General features: G+C 39.3%; 1 protein-coding gene across 2 annotated transcripts in view; it reads left to right on the forward strand.

The window, feature by feature from the left end:
* The window catches only part of SLC36A4 (solute carrier family 36 member 4), a 54,773-nt gene extending 44,900 nt beyond the window's left edge, over positions 1-9,873 (forward strand). For both annotated transcript variants that reach the window (XM_032357682.1, XM_032357683.1), the window contains 2 exons: positions 1,406-1,575; positions 5,675-9,873. In XM_032357682.1, the coding sequence (XP_032213573.1) occupies positions 1,406-1,575; positions 5,675-5,982 (478 nt within the window). In that variant the 3' untranslated portion in view covers positions 5,983-9,873. The remainder of the gene's footprint in view (positions 1-1,405; positions 1,576-5,674) is intronic.
* The last annotated feature ends 10,641 nt before the right edge of the window (positions 9,874-20,514 follow it).

Consider the following 20,514-nt stretch of genomic DNA (forward strand, 5'->3'; position numbering starts at 1 on the left):
CAAACCTTTGCATTGCCACATTTAAGCCCTCTGGACTTGTCAGAATGAACTGTCCACCAGTCATCTAGAAATTCTGTAGAGACCCGCTGACTTTTTTTTTTTTATAATAAGCATCTAATTAGTAAGATACTGGCCTATGTTTGTGTTGGATTTCTTAACCTATGTTAACATTAAAGATAAAAAGAAGAAAGCCAGATTCATGTCAAGACCACAGTGTAGGGGCGCCTGGTTGGCTCAGTCATTAAGCATCTGCCTTCAGCTTAGGTCATGATCCCAGGGTCCTGGGATTGAGCCCTGCATTGAGCTCCCTGCTCAGTGGGAGCCTGCTTTCCCCTTCCCCACTCTGCCTGCTTGTTTTCCCTCTGTTGCTGTTTCTTTCTCTGTCAAATAATAAAATATTTTTTTTAAAAAGACAACAGCGTAGATGAACCTGGAAGCCATTATGTTACGTGAAATAATCCAGGCAAAGAAAGAAAAGACAAATACTGTGTGGCATTCGTCATAAGTGGAATCTAAAAAAATACATATGGGGCGCTTGGGTGGCTCAGTCGGTTAAGTGGCTGGCTCTTGATTTCAACCCAGGTCACGATCTCAAAGTCCCAGGATCGAGCCCCCCATCCGGATCTGCACTCAACAGGGCCTCTGGTTGAGGATTCTCTCTCTCTCTCTCAGCCCCTCCCCCTGCTCACTCACATATGTTTTCTTTCTCTAGAATAAGTACATTTTTAAAAAAATTGATTAATTAAAAAATATGTGGGGCACCTGGGTGGCTCAGTCTTTTAAGCAATTTGCCTTTAGCTCAGGTCATGACCCTAGGGCTCTGGAATCGAGCCCCACATCAGCCTCCCTGCTCAGCAGGGAACCTGCTTCTCCCTCTCCATCTACCTGCTGCTCCCCCTACTTGTGTTTTTTCTCTCCCTCTCTCTTTCTCTGTGTCATGTCCATGAAGTTAAAAAAAGATTCACACACACATGCAGTTGATCTCACATTGACTTTATGTGAAATATATGTATCTCTCTCTCACATAAACAGAGTCAACCAACGGTTGCTAGGGGGCAGGTGAATGGGGAAAAAGAGGAGAGTTTACTAGAAGGGTACAAACTAGTAGTTGTAAGATGAAGAAATTCTAAGGATCTGATGTATAACATGGTGACCACAGTTGGTAACAGTGTAGCATATAACTGAAATTCACTGAGTAGAATCAAAGTGTTCTCACCAAAAAGAGAAAAAAAAAAGCAAATATGTGAGGTGATAGAAGTGTTAATTAACTCGATAGTGGGAACCCTGTCACAGTGTATATTTAATATTATGTTGTACACTTTACCTGTTTAACGGTGTTGCTTGTTGTACCTCAGTAAATCTGGGGAAAAAAGAATGACTGAATTTTGAAATTTTTTTTTAACAGGTTGTATCAATCAGTAAAAATTCTATATTCCTTTGGCATCTTTGTGACATATTCAATTCAGTTCTACGTTCCAGCAGAGATCATCATCCCTATGATCACGTCCAAATTTCATGCTAAATGGAAACAAATCTGTGAATTTGCCATAAGGTCCTTCTTGGTTGCTATTACGTGTAAGTATTACTACACATTTATAGCATCATCAGTTTTTCTTGTTGAGTGTCATATAATGAAGCTACTTAAAGTATATTTTTTAATATTTTAAAATCAGTTTTGTTTACATAGCTGAGATACTTTTTGAGTTAAAATTCTGTTATTCTACTACTGTAGAAGGAAAACATAGAGCAGATCTTATTACATTTAAAAGAACTAATCAGATTATTATTTTGAAAATGCATCAGTGGTTAAAAATATAAGTATATTTAAATCAGATACATAAGGGACTCTTACATTGTTGATAGACATTTTACTTTGATTCTAGTTTTCCTCAGGTTTTTTATTTCTGCTAACTTTTGTATATTTAACTGCTTAAATCTCCATGACTACCTATAGAAATGGGTTTTGTTTTGTTTTGGTCTTTAATAATCTCAGTGGCTAATTTTACTTACTATTTGAAGGAATGTGTGTAATCTCCTCCTAAGGTTTCACATTATAAAATGCCTCACCAGGGAGCAGTAATCATGGAGACCTGTGGAGAAGCAGCTTGATTTTATTTCAGTGGGAAATAGTGTGCATTTGGGGGCCACACTGACCTGACAGTTTAAACCTACCAGTTACCTGCCGGTGTCTTTAGACAAGTTCCCTACCATCTGTAAGCTCCTCTTTTTTCAGCTGTGGAATGAAGAAAGACTTCCTTTTATGGCATATTTTGTAGGGTTTAAGAATATTAACAAAGTAGGTAGCCAGCAGTTATAATTGTCACCGTTATTGTTATAACCACAAGTATAAGATGACTGAACTGACGATTACTTAGAGTGATACCAGGGACCACTGGAAATGGGTCAGCTTTCTGTGGAAGATACGAGTAACCACCTTGGCCCAATCAAGGCGAGAGAATGAGAGAGTTAGAAATTTGGGACAGACAACTGTAAATTTCAGTGAGCAGCTTGGGGTGGAACTTGTGCCTAGATCTAAAGAAAAAGCTGGGAAAAGTAAATGAGACCTATTTTCCAAAGTAATCATTTAAATGAATTATAGCAACAATAAGATAAATCATAATGAGTGAAGTCAATGAGCCCATGCTCTGATGACTAAGAAAACATTCAATAGGAAAAAGTCACTTTACGACATTTTGAAATACTTTTTACACATTGTTTTTACTGAATTTTGACAACCGTACTAAATAAAAAGGCTGATTTCAGTACGAGTCCTTTTATCCTAGATGTAAGACTGTTGTATTCTGAAAGTGTGTCTCCTTTGAAAATTAGTAACTGAAGTTCACTTGAAGGAGCTTGAAGAAAATGTTACAGGGATTTAATAACTTCTGATAGTTCAGTAACTGCACCCATTTCTGTGCACTGGCCGCCATTGTTATATCGAAGTGATCCGTCTGCACATCTGCTACCAAGAGTCTGTTCCTAGAAGCCTGGGACTCTCCTCAGGAGCTGAGTTCATGACACACAGAATGGCTAGTGTTTCTTTGCCGCTTCTCTCTCTCCCTCTTTTTTTTTGTTTTTTGTTTTTTGTTTTTTAAAGATTTTATTCATTTATTTGACAGTGACACCGTGAGAGAGAGAACACAAGCAGGGGTTGGGAGAGGGAGAAGCAGGCTTCCTGCCGAGCAGGCGGCCAGACGTGGGGCTTGATCGCAGGACCCTGGGACCATGATCTGAGTTGAAGGCAGATGTTTAATGACTGAGCCACCTAGGTGCCCCCTACTTCGCTCTTTTACTTAAAAATACTTAAGAAATTAAAAATAGAGCTACTCTATGACCCTGCAGTTGCACTACTGCATATTTACTTGAGAGATACAGATGTAGTGAAAAGAAGGGCCATCTGTACCCCCAGTGTTCATAGCAGCAATGGCTACAGGTGCCAAACTTTTGAAAGAGCCAAGATGCCCTTCAGCGGATGAATAGATAAGGAAGATGTGGTCCATATACACTACGGAGTATTATGCCTCCATCAGAAAGGATGAATACCCAACTTTTGTATTAACATGGATGGGACTGGAGGAGATTATGCTGAGTGAAATAAGTCAAGCAGAGAGAGTCAATTATCATATGGTTTCAGTTACGTGTGGAGCATAAGGAATAACGCAGAGGACATGGGGAGATAGCGAGGAGAAGTGAGTTGGGGAAATTGGAGGGGGAGACAAACCATGAGAGACTGTGGACTGAGAAACTGAGGGTTTTGGAGGGGAGAGAGGTGGGGTGTTTGGTGAGCCAGGTGGTGGGTATTAAGGAGGGCACGTATTGCATGGAGCACTGGGTGCGGTGCATAAACAATCTTGGAACACTGAAAAAATTTTAAAAAATAGTTGAAGTTACTCGGCGGTATATGAGAGCTATAGTTACGGCGCGCTTTGGATGAAGAGAACACAAAGCAAGGAATATCCCCTTTGTGCTTCACTGGGACACATCGCCAGACGCTGACCTTCATTGGAATCTTCAGCTCATGCTTCCCAATTAAAGTCAAAGCCAGCCCACATGCAGGAGGAGACTGTTTTTTATCTGCCCTGGGGGCCCTTGATAAGCTTTGGGGGCAGGCTCCTAATGGATGCCTGTGTGGACAGCCAGTGGGACCATCGTGTCCACAGAGCAGGCTGTGTGACGCTGGCAGTGAGAGCGGAGGCCCAGCTGGATGTGAAGCTTGGGTATCTTCAGGCGTTCCACAGTCCTCTCCAAACACTGAGTGCAAGTTGGTAGTACTCCTGTTTAGAGTCCTGAGTTCATCAGCCTGCGTTATATTCCTTATACCTGTTCTCCAGTTAGCATTTGAATCATCCTTTCAAACTGTCTTCTTAGTAGGACTCAAAAGCTTGGGAAGATGGGTCAGACTCACAGGAATTGACTTGCTATACGGTGGCCTCTCAGAAATGGATGTTGTCCATGAAATTGGAAAGGTCCTATTTTTGTTCAGGAGTTAGGATTATGGTTCCCTGGAGAAACATGTTACAAGAATGTGGCAAGCATCTGTTCAACAGGGAACCCACTTTATCAAGCATTTCCAGTTTAGAGCTGCAACTCCTTCAAAGTCAAGTGTCTTATTTAGGAAAGCTTGCCGCACTTCAGTCCTCTAGGTGTGAGGCTAGGTTTATCATTTCAAAATAATTTTTAGCGTTTTAGCTTTCAAAAGAAATTAAATAAATAACAAGTACTTCTAAGAAACCTAGTAGTTCCAGATTAATACCATACGGAAAGCATTGAGACCACAAAAAGAATAGGGGAAGGAAAAAACCCATAACCTAAAAATAAAGGAGTAGAAATGGAAGAGTTCATTCCAGAGCCCAAGTTAAATTATATATACACCAGGAAAGTTCAGCAAGAGACAAAGAGGCTAGAAATGAGGAAAGCAGAAGTATGTAAACTTAGGAATAAAAAGAGAGGAATAAAGGCCCCTGAGTGGCTTAGTCAGTTGAGCGCCCAACTCTTTATTTTGGCCCAGGTCATGATCTCAGGGTCTTGAGATCGAGTCCCACATTGGACTCCATGCTCATCTGGGAGCCTGCTTGACTTTCTTTTCCTCTGCCTCTCCCCCGCTCACACACGCATGCTCACAGTCTCTCTCTCTCTCTAAAAATAAATAAAAATCTTAAAAAGAGAGGGATAAAAAAGATCAGAGGGGAGATGATAGCTTTAGGAGACAAGTTAGGGAGAGCCAATGCACGTGTCAGTGGAGTCCCCAAAGCCAGAACTGTGGTGACAGAATCCTCATCGTTTGGCGGGGGCGGGGGAGCACATAGCTGGCATAGCCTGCCCATGAGCAGACTCTAGGGTTATTTCTGGTGGCTGCTCCAAACCCTCAGCAAGTCGATCGGTAATGTTGGAGAAAGGAATCTGAGTCTTAGTTTTCACAAAGTCTCTGTTGATACCTTCAGCAAGAGAAGGGTAAGTAGGACTAAGAAAATACAAGATCAGAGCTTTTCAGAAAGCTTGTCAGTAGTTTGGAAGAAAATTGGTCAGAAGTAGTGGTACTTTTTTTTTTTTTAATTTCATCTGGAAATAACTCAGAAACGTTATAAAAGAGAGTAATCATACCCACTGTCTGCATTTAGTTTTCATTTAAGTATTAGGTATTTAATTAAGGATTATATGTATTTTCATTTTCTAGGTGCTGGAGCGATTCTGATTCCTCGTTTGGACATTGTGATTTCCTTTGTTGGAGCCGTGAGCAGCAGCACGTTGGCCCTGATTCTACCACCTCTGGTTGAAATTCTTACATTTTCTAAGGAACACTACAATATATGGATGATCCTGAAAAATATTTCCATAGCGTTCACTGGAGTTGTTGGCTTCTTCTTAGGTACATATGTAACTGTTGAAGAAATCATTTATCCTACTCCTAAAGTTACAGCTGGCGCTCCACCAAATCCTTCTCTAAATTTGAATTCAACATGCTTTACATCTGGTTTGAAATAGTGGAAACAGAACTGTGAGTCTTCTCCTTTTCTCTTGACTCTGGAAATGATACAAATAAGAACTAGTAGAATACATTGCAGTGAGCTTATAAATAGAACCAAATTTTCTTTTCTTTTGGTACAATAATGGCATTTTAGTAGTAAACTAGAGTTCTTTACTGATAGTGGTAAATCATGACAGATTATTGGTTTTAAGTATTTGCAATAATTTCAAAATATTTAGTTTTGAAATTTTTAAAAATTAAAATGTAGAAAAATTCAAGAATAAAAAGACTTCCACTGTTCTTCATTCAATCAGAAATACTCTAACCAAGACTCTCTTTTTGACCCATGCTCCTCTTTCCCCACCCAGCTGAGGAGGGAACAGGGATCTAACAATAAGAGAGTCAAAGAAGGACCTAGTTAACAGTCTTCTCACTATCTCAGTGAATATCAAAGTGTACTTTGTGTATAATGTAAAAATGTCTTAATCACGTTTTTACTAGAGAGCCAAATACTTATGATTTGTCCCTGGAAGGATGGAAAATTCATTAACCCTAATGTAAGCATCAGAAGTCTCTACAACCGGAATTATGCTGCGTGATTCTCTGATGGTCGTTGATCTGCACAACGAAAACTCTTGAGGCACTGTGTGGGGTCCCAACTCTGTGTCTCAGTCAGATGTGGAAGAGACTTTAAGGGTTATCCAGCATAATTCCCTTATTTCTTACCTAAGGAAATTCATGCCCAGAAAGGTTCAAGTAACTTGGTCAAGACCACTCAGCTTTGAGGTCAAGCAAGAGAACGTGATCTTTTGATCCCCAATCTAGGATTTTTTTGTTTTTCACATCACATCCAGGAAAAAGAATAAATGAGGTCCAGTTTAGCTGTTAGTGTTGCATCTATTTAGTTATATTTTACTACTCGGAAAACCAGGGGTCTCTGTACTCTGTGTGACCTGACCATAAAGATCAGAGAACTCTAGAAAACCTGTGTTACAGCCATATAAACCCCAACAAGAGAAGGAAGTTTTCTTTTGTTTGTTTTGTTTTTTAAAGAGAAACCACATGCTGGTTTAACTGCTGGCTGGTAGAAGGTACCCAGTACTCTCTGGCTTGGACTCTCCGTATTAGCTCCTCCCTCTTTGGGTTTTGTATGCACTGTCTTTCTCAATAGCAGAACATAGTTATCTGACAAAATACAGGATTTGTGTATTCTTTCCAGCCCTGTGGCTTGCTTTGTTATAGCCTTTTACTGATCTGAATGGGCAGAATAAAAAAAAAAAAGCTATAAAGAAATGTATGCTGAGGAAAAATCAAGGCAGTGATAGATTACTAAATCTTGAGACACTCCAGGTTTCTTCAAAAGAAATGCCTTTTATTACCCCAGATTTGTCAATCCCGGTTATTAACCAAAACAGTCTCAGTTGACTTGAAAAATGAAAAAAATTTACTTTTAAAACATGAAAAATCTTGACTTTTTAAAAAACTCATACTTTCAAACATGTTGAACTTTTTAATCAGGCTGATGGGACTTTTATTTGTAATATATCATCAAGATCAGTGTAGTGTATGTATTCTGTATTTTTATATGTAAATGTTAACTTAGTTTAAGTAATTTTTGCTTTGCATCATTAATGAGTCATCAAATACAATTCTAACAAAATACCAGAAGCTTTATTTTTGTACAAATTCATAAGAATCAAACTTTTTTTAAACATTTACATTAGATGTCACCAATAATTGTTTGTGATACTTTTATATCAAATCTGTTCTATTGAGCTTTTAGTCATACTGAGAGAATGTGGAAGAAGTTATAGGAAGAGTAATCATCATTGAAACTGTTATATAATCGTGTTTCTAAGAATAAATTAGGGTTTTTTAAAAAATGTATAACTTGGTATAAAATGACTTGAAAACCATTGTTTAATAGAAAGCACTATTATTTTGTCAGCTGTCCTCAGATATTTCTAGTCTATGCGTGAAATTTTATTTTTATACTTTGACCTGTTTATTTTCCTTCTTAATTCATCAAATTCAGTAAATTCTGAATAGTTGATCATAGCAATAAATAAATTCGAGATTGAGCATGAACGAAACATTGAGTGCACTGTCAGCCAGGCTTCCTTATGCAGCAGGAGCTGCATCAGTACTTAGTCCCCTTACTTATCGACACTTTGAATACCAGAGAAAAGTGGAAATGGTGAAAGCAGGGGCTAAAACCGGTAGAGACTAGTCTTAATCCTTAACAAGAAACTGTTTAGGTATAAAGCATAAATGCGCCCTTACTTAAGAGTTTTTGATGATGTATTTTATTTGGGAAAAAATCAGTGGCAATATTTTTCCTCTGAAAAATTTAGTTTTAATGAGTCACAATGTTTTTTTAAAGATTTTGGGAGAAGATATTTTGATGGGGCCAGCTGTTGCTTTTATTTCGGGGCCTGGAAAATGAGAACAATTGCACCTGTGAAATTTTGTGTCTGGTATCTTGGTCCGTTACATTATGGCTCGGACGACTGCTGCATTTCATCTGGCACCATGACGAGCCCTCTTCTTTGAAAGCGGATCGGGTGCCTGAGAGCCTTTTCTACCACTGACTTGGGGGAAGGAAAGGAAAGCTTCATTGACCTCTGCTGATCTCTGCTGACCTTTGTCCTAAGTCAGTTATCATTAGTCCCTGACCTTCAAAACCGTGTCACCAGTTTGAGTCAACTTGTCAAAACACTGGTTCTCGGATTTTTTTTTTATTAGAGGATCTTCTTTTCCCCACCTGGTCAGATCTCTCCACAATTAAATAAGAACTAGGGTTTTTCCTTGGTGAAAGACCAATTTGTATGATGTTATCGACTAAAAAAAGTATACGGGATCAGCCAGTGCCACATGATGTTTTAATTCTCTCCTTGCTGGATTCTCCTTTCTTAAAACCATTTTTGCCTCTCATCTAGGCAACGCACTGAATGTTTTTATAAGCATTTTATGCAATGTGCATGTTGTAAATTTCCTAACAGAGCCGAATTTCATTCAGTATTTTCAGAATAGTTACAGGAAAGCTGTCTACCTGCAAAGCACTATAAAAATATTAATGGGACACTGAATTAAAGTTCCGCATTGGGGCCACATCTAGCTGCGGCAGACAGGTGGCCCAATGGGTATTTTCTGTTGAGGAGTACGATTTGGTAAATGTACAGACCATTGATCATGTAAAATGAGTTTTCTTTTTCTTTAAATGAGTGTGTTTTGTTCATTTCAGCTGTACTAGGTTCCCCCTTCCTAAGAAAATCTGAGAACTTTGATCTAAAAGGTGTAACGAGAACCTTCCTGACATTAAATGGCTGACTGTAATAGTTAAGACTTTGGAAGTATTATGGATAATCTTATTTATGCCCCTAGTGCTTACTTGGCTAAACGCCTTAATAAAAGTGATTGGTTTTCGCCTAGGAGATGAGAAAACATGCTTAAGAAATGACTGGAAATGCTATTACCCTATGATAAATGAAATGACGACTTATTCTCATTCTTGAAATGCCATATTAAAATTAGCTAGTTCTTACGTGTGCATACACACACACACACACACACACACACACACACCAGTAATCCATGTGAATTAGATACTGATATTAACATACCATTTAAACTGAGACCGAAAGATGATTGTTGAAAGATCACTCCCAAAATGATTCCATTAGCGTTTTATTGATAACAATTAGGAAAGTAAATGCTTATACCGTGAATAAATTAAGCTGTGGATTTTTGTGTTTTTCAAAATGATTTTGTGAGTTTGAAAACTAAAAATCATTGTACTTGAGTCAGTTCTTTTTAAGTTATTTTTCTTTACACTATGGAAAAAAACCATCTTAAAGTACTGTAACTCTTCTGAATTTTCAATAAAATATAATTATTTTGCTTGCAAATGCCTTTTTAAATGAATTCGTCTTCTCAAGATTAAATGATATTGACAAATGTCATAAGCTGAAAATGGCACTAGTATATTCTCATCTTAATCAGTCTGTGTGGTTCTTTGTCATGTGATCTTCAGACTTCGAAGTTGGTATCATGAGCCCCTAAGATTTAAGAGGAGAGGTTGATTAAAAATGAAGGGACATAATCAAAACCGTGATCTGATCTTCCTACGGAGTAAATGCAGAATGAGCAGGCAGTCTGCAGATGTTACGTCTGTGATTTAATTTACCACACTCTTCACGTCAAGAATATGTATCAGTTACACTTTGATACATTTTGTTTGTGTTATGCCAGCTCACCAAATCAAAGATCATAAAGATTTGTACCTTTATATCAATAATCCTCTTCTTGTGAACCTAGACTAAGGGCATACCATAGTTCATGAGAAGAGAAACACTCTTTGCCCAAAGGTGCATCGGCAACATTTTAGTAGTGAAAAGTTGGAAACAACCTAAATGTTCAACAATAAGGAAATAAGTTGTGACACAGTAACCTAGAATATAATGAAGATCATATTAATTACATTGTTGTTATGCTAAAGGTTAATAATTCAGGAAGAAATACATAAAATTAATTTTTGATTGCAGCTCCATAAAAATAATGCTTTTGAATTGATACAAGGTACACAGAAAGTGGAACCATAGTGTTAGGAAAAAGATAGGTTTTGGACAACCTGGATGCCTCAGTCAGTTGAGCATCTGACTCTTGGTTTCAGCTCAGGCCATGATCTCCTGGATGGTGAGATGGAGCTCTGCGTCAGGCTTCGTGCTCAGGAGGGAGTCTGCTTCAGGATTCTCTCCCTCTGCCCCTTACACATTCCTGTGTGTGCTCTCTCTCAAATAAACTGGAAAACAACAACAACAACAACAAAAAAACCACAAGGGTTTTACTATTTGAATATGAATAGTATTTACTGTATTTATTATATGAATAGTAAAGGGAGGGCTGTGAGAGAAATAAAGGGGAATAAAATTAAAAAGCCATAGGGGTACATGCTTTTAGCAAGCAACAGAAGAAATGGAAAGACAAAGACAATAAACCAGCAGAGAAGGGCTAGAACTCGGAACAGAGAGAATGCAATGAAAAGACCCACAGAATGCCAGCTGAAGGAAAACAAATAGAGCCACTTTGTAAAATTAATTGTAGATCTTTTTTATGCAGAAGAGAGTGGTGGTTCTAACGTGCACACATGGGCCTCAGAATTTTGCACATACATTGGCGGGGTTCACACGTTAACAACTGGCTTGATTCGAATTTTCCTTTTAAGGATGGATTTGTTTGAAGGCTTTAAACGGTGGGAGAGAATCAGGTCTTTTCCGAAGATCTTCAAAGTCAAAGTTTTCTAGTGCCATGAAGCAAAGGACCACGTAGTTTGGGGGAAGCTCCTCACAGAGGTGAATATTCTCAGCTGTTCTGAGAAGCTACCCATTGTCAAAGTGCATCACAGTACACGCCATAAAAGGAGCCCAGTAAAAATCAAGAATGGGCATCTAGAACTGTTGGGAGGGACTGTCAAGATGATCGTTTTGCAGAACTAGCTAGGAATATTTAACTATGGATATCTGGAAATTGGAATTAATTTAATGGAAGAGCCACTGCTCCCTACATTGTCTTTCACGAGACCTCCCCCACGCATGTTATCTGCAGTGTGCTCTCAGACCACGGTCATAGTTTTCACTATAAAATAGATGAACTTTGTCATTGGGGAAAGACAAGATCCCTCAGGGTTCCAGTCCTCATTTTGCCCAGGTCACCATCTTTAGGTGTTTGTAGTAGTGGTATCACCCAGTGTTGATGACTGCTCTGTATTAAAAAATGGTGTCAGAAATCACATAGTACCAGTGGGTGTGGTGTGGAAGACAGCATCACACGTGGCATGCGGGGAGCAAGTTGCCCTTTCAGCTAATGCTGTATGACACATGTACAAAGGAAATGCTGGTTGACTTTCGGTTATTGTACTACAGAAAACCCATAACAAAAGAGGTTTTTAATTTTTGGGGGGGACACCTGGGTGTCCTGGGTGGCTCAGACAGTTAAGCATCTGCCTTCGGCTGAGGTCATGATCCCAGGGTCTTGGGATCAAGTCCCACATCGGGCTCTCTGCTCAGCGGGGAGCCTGCTGCTAGCTCTGCCTGCCACTCCCCCTCCTTGTGCTTGCTCACTCTCTCTGACAAATCAATAAAGAAAATCTTTAAAAATTAATTAATTAATAATTTTGGAGCCATTATATAGACAGGAGATGTGTCGTGCTCAATTCTGACAGATGTCCAGATTCTTACAAATCTAGAAGAGTAGCCCCCAAAGATAGACCCACACTTGCTTGGTTTTCAGAGATGAATTAGCCATCTAGCATAGCCCCTCCTGATTGCAATTTTGAGTTTAAGGAAGCAGTGAAAATTATACTGTGATTACCTTGCAGTTACTGAGTGTAGACATTGTTAGCATGTTCTGTCACCAAGGGGGCAGGGAATATAAGACCCTGCTTTTCCCCCACTGACAAATGCTGGTTGGCAGAGGGAAATGTGCTCTCAGGAGCTGGGAAATAGGGGTGGGGAAATCCCTCCATGACACTGATAATGCCGACAGAGGTCATGTCTATCATTTCAAGCACATGGGGCATCTCAGCAATACCCTCATTTGTCCTGACAAGCTTGGCTTTATCACCGCAGGGATGGACTACTGCCAGTTTTCAATGGTGAAGATCAGGTGTAAGCATGAAGACAAAGCAAAACAAGCTGGGGGCCAAATGCCTTGGTCATTAGGAATTGGACTCATTCCCAATATTTGATGATTTTCTTTCTCATTAGAAAAAACAAAGTGGGGGTGTCCGGGTCTCTCAGTGGGGTAAAGCGTCTGCCTGGGATCCTGGGGTCCTGGGATTGAGCCCCGCGAAGTCTCTGCTCAGCAGGGAGCCTGCTTCCCTCTCTCTCTCTGCCTGCCTCTCTGCCTACTTGTGATCTCTCTCTCTCTCTCTCTGTCAAATAAATAAAATCTTAAAAAAAAAAAAGAATAAAAGTGAAGAAATTGTGGGTATGTTTAAAAGCTGCAATGAGACACGAGGAATTGTTCAACAGAACGCAATGCAATCAGAGCGGATTAGGAATTACCATCACTACCCCTAACTAGACCCAGTCAATCTACCAGGTCTCAGTTTCCTTGTGGACTCAAGGGTTTTCAAGGTCCTATCCTCATTAAATCTCTCCAGTAAGTTCTGGGTCCATGTTTGACCTGGATATCCAGAATTATCAAATGGAGACTTCAGACATCTGCTGAAATTCTCAATCACCCATAATTTTAATTTTAATCCTTCAATTTACCAGCAGTAAAGAAGCAGGGAAGAAACATACCGCATATAGAAGCTGATGCTTAATTTATTGAGCCAAAGCTTAGTGACAGGTTAGCAGTGATATCATCTTTCTTCCACTGACATGAAACAATTATCTTTATCATTAATATTATGTTCCACTTTTATAATTTAAATACTTATCATGTCTCTTTATATTCACTTAGAATTAATGGTCTAAGGGTACACTGAGTAAGCCATTAAGTAGTTTGGGGATAACGAAAATTTGAGAAATGCTGATGAGAGATTGTTGGAGGAATGAGTGGCTGAGGGAACTGTCTAGGATACACAAAGCCTGAAAATGGCAAGAGAGAGCCCTCAAGGGTTTCATTCTTGCCATAGCCATAGAAAATTGGGAAAAATTTTGATAACTGGCATAAGGGAAAGAGTGTTACAAATCCTAGTTTTTGCGTTTGATAAATATGGTGATGATTGACTCCTTTAAGACTCCCGTACCCCCACCCATATCCATGAAGGATATGTTCCAAGAAAAGAAAAGAAAGAAAAGACTAACAATTTTTGATATCCACATATTATTGTGAGCTTGAGGTCTAGGAGTCTTGTCACAGCAAGAAAGAAGGGAGAGATGGCCTAGATACTAAATCTGATAAGGCTGTCATTTTTCAATTCAGTCCATTTTTAAAATTAACCCCAGGAAACGGCACCTGGATGAGAACAGCTGGCACCAAAATATGGTTCTCATATTAGTCGAGACAAGTACTATAGCTGCTATAACAAACTATCCCTAAAGTCTTAGTGATGTCACATAATGAAGTTTATTTCTTGTCCGAGTCACAAAGTCCCATACAGTGGGCCCCCTCCCCCAGGTGCAGACTCCAGGATCCTGGCTCTTTGCATCTTGTGTCCCTATCATGCTAAACACCTAACTTCCATGGTCGCTGGAAGAGAAAGAGAAAGCATGAGTAACATTGTATGCAGTTTTATGGCCAGTCCTAGAAGAGGGGGACATCACTGTCACCCACATCCCATTACCTGGGGCCTAAATCAATTGGCCCTATACTATTGATGGCAATAAAGGCTCATGAATCAAACTTCTCTATGCCCAGGAAAAGGAGGTAGGATTGGTAAACAGCTAGTCAGTCTCAGCTGGAGATGGTAACTGAAAATGCTACTTGAGATTTGAAAAAATATTATGCTGTAAGATCCAAAAGACCACGTGAATTTTTAAAATATAGCACAATGCCTTCGGGAAATTTTGAGCTTAAGGATTTCAAATGGGGTTATACTACGGATCTCTGGGAAAACAGACTCTGCTGTCCTCAAAGGTATCTTGGTAAAGAAGTTGGAGAAGTCGGCAGCCATGTTTTCAGACTGAGCTAGCCACACATCGTCATTTCCAGCTTGGAGATCCATGTCAGAGACTCAGATACACAAACTGCAGACATTGGACAGAATTTCTTCTCACACATTCCTCCCCATTCCCTTAACACCGATCCTTGTCTCCTGTGAGGGACCCAAGCTGCTGATCTGATGAGCACTGTGCTTGGAACCAAGGGGCCTCAACATGGGAACATTAATGATTGAAGATTAACTGCTGTCATAAAAAGGGTGAAAGCAGTCCAATCAGCTCAGCTGTTAACACTGAACAAGGAGAGAAGACAAATCACCACTGGGGAGAATATGGAATGGTATTTCACGTCTGAAATTTGAAGGTCCTTTTTTTCTTCAGACCTTATGAGTCAGAACAGAGCAAGCATCATGCATGGAATGCGGCCACTGAACTAAATTTAAAAGTCCCTTGTGAACACAGCAAGGTATCCAGAAACATTTGATGGGCTGAGGAACAGAAGTCAAGAATGATATTGACGTACGGACAATTCCTGAATATAGCACCGCATCGTTTTAACTAAAAAGATTAAGTCGGTAATTAAACTTGTGAGAGGAGAGTAAGTTTCCCGAAATGACAACAGCATCAATATGTAGTTATGATTTGATTATAGGTAAATAGTTACCAAAACTTCATATTTTTTAAGTAAAAAACATGGCTTAGTACAACCTGAGAATGAAAGCCACTGGACAGAAGAAATAAACACAAAAAAACTACCAAACCATAACAGAGTGCAGACCTCACCGAATCACAGATTAACCCTCAGTGGCTTGCACAAACATTTCCCCCAGACTGTACGTTGCTTTTTCATCCTTTTAACAGGGTTTTTTGCAGAGCAAAGTTTTTATGTTCTTGAGGTCTAAGTTATAAACTTTTTATTTCATCGGTCATGCTTCTGGTTTCAAGTTTAACCATGCCTTGCCTAGACCTAAATCCTAAGGACTTTTTCCTACCTTTTAAAGAAGTTTAAAAACAGGGACACCTGGATGGCTTAATGGGTTAAAGCCTCTGCCTTCGGCTTAGGTCATGATCCCAGGGTCCTGGGATCAAGCCCTGCATTGGGCTCTCTGCTCAACAGGGACCCTGCTTCCACAGCCCCCGTCCCCACCCCCTGCCTACTTGTGATCTCTGTCTGTCAAATAAAAAAAAAAAAAAATTAAAAACCTTTAAAAAAAATTTTTTTAAATAAATAAATAAATAAATAAATGAGTAGTAAAAAAATAAAATTCTACTTTTACGTTTACGTCCATGATCCACTTTGAGTTAACTTTTGTTTAAGGTGCGACACTTAGGTCAAGATTCATTTTCCCCACATGGATGTTCAATTGCTCTGGCACCATCTTTTTTTTTTTAAGGTTTTATTTACTTACCCTTGAGAGAATGAGAGAGAGAGAGAGAGCTTGAGAGGGGGTAGGGCCTGAGGGAGAAGCAGACTCTCCGCTGAGCAGGGAGCCCTGTGCAGGACTTGATCCTGGGACTCCAGGATCATGACCTAAGTGGAAGCCCGTCGCCCAACCAAGTGAGCCACCCAGGCACCCACTCTGGCACCATTTAATGCAAAGGCTCTCTTTCCTCCATTGACTTGTTTTTGTACCTTTGTCAAACACCATCTGGGGTTACCTGTGGGCCTATTTCTGGGTTCTCTGTTCCACGCATCTATGAGTCTATTTGTCCCCCAGTGCTCACACTGCCCAATTATTGTAGCTATGGCATGTGTCTTGATATTTGGTCTACTAATTTCTGCCATTTTATTTTCTAGTACAAAATTGCTTTAGCTATTTTACTACCCTCATTTTCCTATGCAAATTTTAGAATAATATTGTCTGTGTCTACTAAAAATCCTTTAGTAGAGTTTTTGCTCATCGTCTGTTCACAATTTCAGAAAGAGCAAATGTGAGAGGTCATTGTATAATTATTTTATGTTTACGCCGATTATGTTCCCTAGTTTCTGGAGGGTTCCAATTTTATCCTCTGGTGTCCAGCTGGGTAGCTGTTATTCTTAGAGCATAAGCAGCCCACCTCTGTGAGAGCACAGAGTGGTACCAGCAGAAAAATATGGAGGTTTCATTCTTGCTTCCAATGGTCTCTCACCCCCGAGAATTTGCCTCCTTTGGCAGCCTGACTGTAGTGCTCCCACTCTCATCCCTTGGCTTTGTATCTTGCTTGCTATTCTATACTGCTACCTTGCCTTTCTACTAGGCTCCATTAATGGACATCCAATGCAGAGAAAAAAAAAAATGTTCTAAGAATTATTCCAATGACTTCCGAGAGCCACTTTGCCAGTGGTAGTTGAGAGTTGCCACTCAACAAGCATTGTTGTCTGAATATCTTTCACAGTGACCCTCAGCAAGAATTAAGGTCACTTAACTTTGTGAAAAGAGCAGAGCCATAGGTAATTAAGAATAAAAATTGCTTAAACTTAAAGTTTGGGGCACCTGGGTGGCTCAGTCAGTTAAGCATCTGCCTTCAGCTCTGGTCATGACCCCAGAGTCCCAGGATTGAGCCCCACATGAGGCTCATTGCTCAACAGGGAGTCTGCTTCTCCCTGTGGCCCTCCCCTTCTTGTGTTCTCTCTCTTGCTTGCAAATAAATAAATAAAATCTTTTTTAAAAATTTGCTTAAAATTTATAAAGACACTCAGTGTATTTTCTTTTCTTCTGGACTTAAATATTTAGAAAATAAATAAATGAAATCCTCATCATTGCTTTCACATTTGGCCACATGGAGTAATGGGAATGACAAATTTTCTCTTAGATAATTCAAAAGGATAATTATCTACTATATAATATCTCATTGCACAGCTTTAATAAAATAGTTAGTAGTTAGTAGTATTGTAGTTAATAAACAATAAAAACAAATAGTTATAGGGCACGTAGTATGTGTGGGGCCGGTATCTTGTTGAAATCCCACAGCCATACAAGGGAGGCAGCATTATTCTCCCAATCCATAAAAGAGGAAACCGAGTCCTAAGAAAGTTAAGCAAAGTACCTCAGGGGTCCTAGCTAGCAAGTGGTAAAGCCAGGATAGAGACTAAGGTCTGACCAACATGAAACTGCATGTTCCCAACCAGTATAATACACATTATATTTGATTGCATCTTCGTGAAGGGAAATGACACTGAACAGTTAAGGATCAAATTAATTATCATCCTCTGACATTATTCAACTTTAATGATAATAGCTCTTGGCAGTATTCAAAAGTCAGACAATGAAGTAGTAACTTCTTTAGGTAATTATGTGAATGCTTCCAGGTTGTTCCACTCTCCTTAAAAATGTCAGGAGACAAAAGAAAGAAGACAAGCTCAAAGTGGAACAGGTCAGATGTAAAAAAGAAATTCCCAACAGTATAATAAGTATGGAAATGTTCTACTGAGGGAGGAAGTGCATAATCTTAAGATGTCCACAAAAGGTTGAAAGATTTCAGCCCAGAGCAAGAGGAATTGAGTTAATTACTTCTGAAAATCTTAAAGGGCTTTCATTATTAAGGACATTGTGAACCAAAGTTCAGGTCCTTGAAAACATATGCCTAAAATCTTTTTGGTTTTTTTTTTTTTTTTAAGACTTATTTAATTTATTTATTTTAGAGAGAGAGAGAGAGAGCACACACGTGAGGGGGAGGAGCAGAGGGAGAGAGATCCTTAAGCAGACTCCCCACTGAGCAGTGAGCTCCAGTGGGGGCTCGATCCCAGTACCATGAGATCATGACCTGAGCCAAAATTGAGAGTTGGAAGTTCAACCGAGTCTGCTACCCAGGTGCCTCTTTTTTTTTTTTTTTTTTGGTTACAATAAGGGAACACCAAACAGTCCCAAATCTCTCTGAATTTGAGGACTATTTAGGCAACTAAGATTTTGGTAACATTTTATTACTAATTAAGACCTCCAAAGAAGAATAACAAGTAAGTTTTGCAATAAGAATGTCTTTTTTTGGGGAAACTTCCATCTTAATGAAAGAAGATATTAATTGAAAGAAGCTTTCTACACAGTGTTGTTTCAAAGCGTTAAGCATGTGGTCCTTTATATAATAAGAATTTCAATGTTAATTCAATATGGCTACCTCATGTTGGATGCACACACAGAAGAAAGACAGAGAAGAATTTCCATAAATAAACTGAAGGAACTTCCTAGAAATAATACTGTCGCCTCGGTGTAGTCCTCTTCATTCTGATACTTGGTAAGCAAGACAAATAGCCAGATCCTTGCCCAACAACCCCAAAATCAATCTTCTCTAATTACTGCCCTTCTTAGATGGCCTACCCACATACACAGAGCTCTTCTATAGTCTTCCTATTCAAGGGAGACACTTACTAGAAAAATCAATCTCCTATACAATGGCAAAGAACCTCACACCATCCACCTCTAACAACCATTCTTAAATATAAGTGGACAATCAAGAGTCATCAGACAAATGAGGAAAATGTCAAGATGGAAGAGGAAGTCCGATACAAATAAAGGGGTAAAAATGAACCTAGAAGACATAGACCTAATTCTGAGAACAGGTTATATATAGACGCCTGGGTGGCTCAGTTGGTTGAGCAGCTGCCTTCGGCTCGGGTCATGATCCCAGCGTCCTGGGATCGAGTCCCGCATCGGGCTCCTTGCTTGGCGGGGAGCCTGCTTCTCCCTCTGCCTCTGCCTGCCATTCTGTCTGCCTGTGCTCTCTCTCTCTCCCTCTCTCTGACAAATAAATAAAATCCTTAAAAAAAAAAAATTACTCAGTGTTCTTTAGAAAGATTTGATAAAAGGCTGCTGCCGCAAATTGAGAACAGGATGTTATGAAAGATGACAAAGAAAAAATAAATTCAAAAATGATTGCCAAAATAAAATAATTCATCAGAAGAGCTGTTAAAGCCCAGTAAATCTTGTACTTATTCAACTTCCCCCCAACTCTCAGTCTCATTTTGAATGGCTTTTTGTTCCATAGGCTCTTTCCAGCTCCCCAAGACAATTGTTGCCTACTTAGCTGTTACCATCACTGGATGGTACCATAGACTTAACAGATAAGAATTGAATTACTATCAAATAAATTGGAAATTTGGGTGAAAAAGACTCGTTACTACTTGGACTGGATTTTAGGCCAGTGTATCCCAGCTTTCAAGTTCTAAATATTTTGTGCTTATCTTGCTGTGCCAACCAAAATGGCAAAAGGACTCATTTCTATTTTACGCCTTGCTAATTACTGAACTCACAATTCAGTACAATTACTAGTTAACTGAAAATCTGTGCAAATTAAATGTGATGTCAAAGGGTAATTTTCAAAAATTGATAAGAATCCTGGTTTTCAGATATAAGATGAACACGTGTCAAAGATTTGAACTCATTTTATGCACAAATTATAATGAGGTAAATAAATGTTGAATTGAGTTTGCAAAACTTGTTCTTTGCATAGAGCAATAGTCAATTTTATTCCAATGAGGCGTATCTAATTTACGGTCTTAGAGACAAGAACTGTTCCCATTGCTGTCAATTTGCTACTACGTTAACTTCTACCTCTCCAAAGTTGTAAAAGAGCCTAGTCAGAGTCACCTCCGTAAGGAATTAAATAATTCTGGAGCCTTCAGCCTTTCATTAAAAGAATATTCAGTAGTCTTTCGCTCATTCCAAAATCTTAAGTTTTTCTCTACAGTGATAAAAACTATTAATGCTGCCTTAGCACTGTTAGGGAAGGCAGAATGAAGAACATATTTGCTAAAAGTACACAGAAATCACACCTCCTTTTTTTATTTCAATTTTTAATTCCAGTATAGTTAACATACAGTGGTATATTAGCCTCAGGAATATAATATAGCGATTCAACAATTTCATGCATCACCCAGCGCTCATCACGACAAGTGCCCCCTTAATCCTCATCTCCTATTTCACCCATCCCCCCACTGGGGCTCCCCAGAGGGGAGCCTCTGGGAAA

The sequence above is a fragment of the Mustela erminea genome, chromosome 9 (assembly GCF_009829155.1).
Source record: "Mustela erminea isolate mMusErm1 chromosome 9, mMusErm1.Pri, whole genome shotgun sequence".
NCBI lineage: Eukaryota > Metazoa > Chordata > Mammalia > Carnivora > Mustelidae > Mustela > Mustela erminea.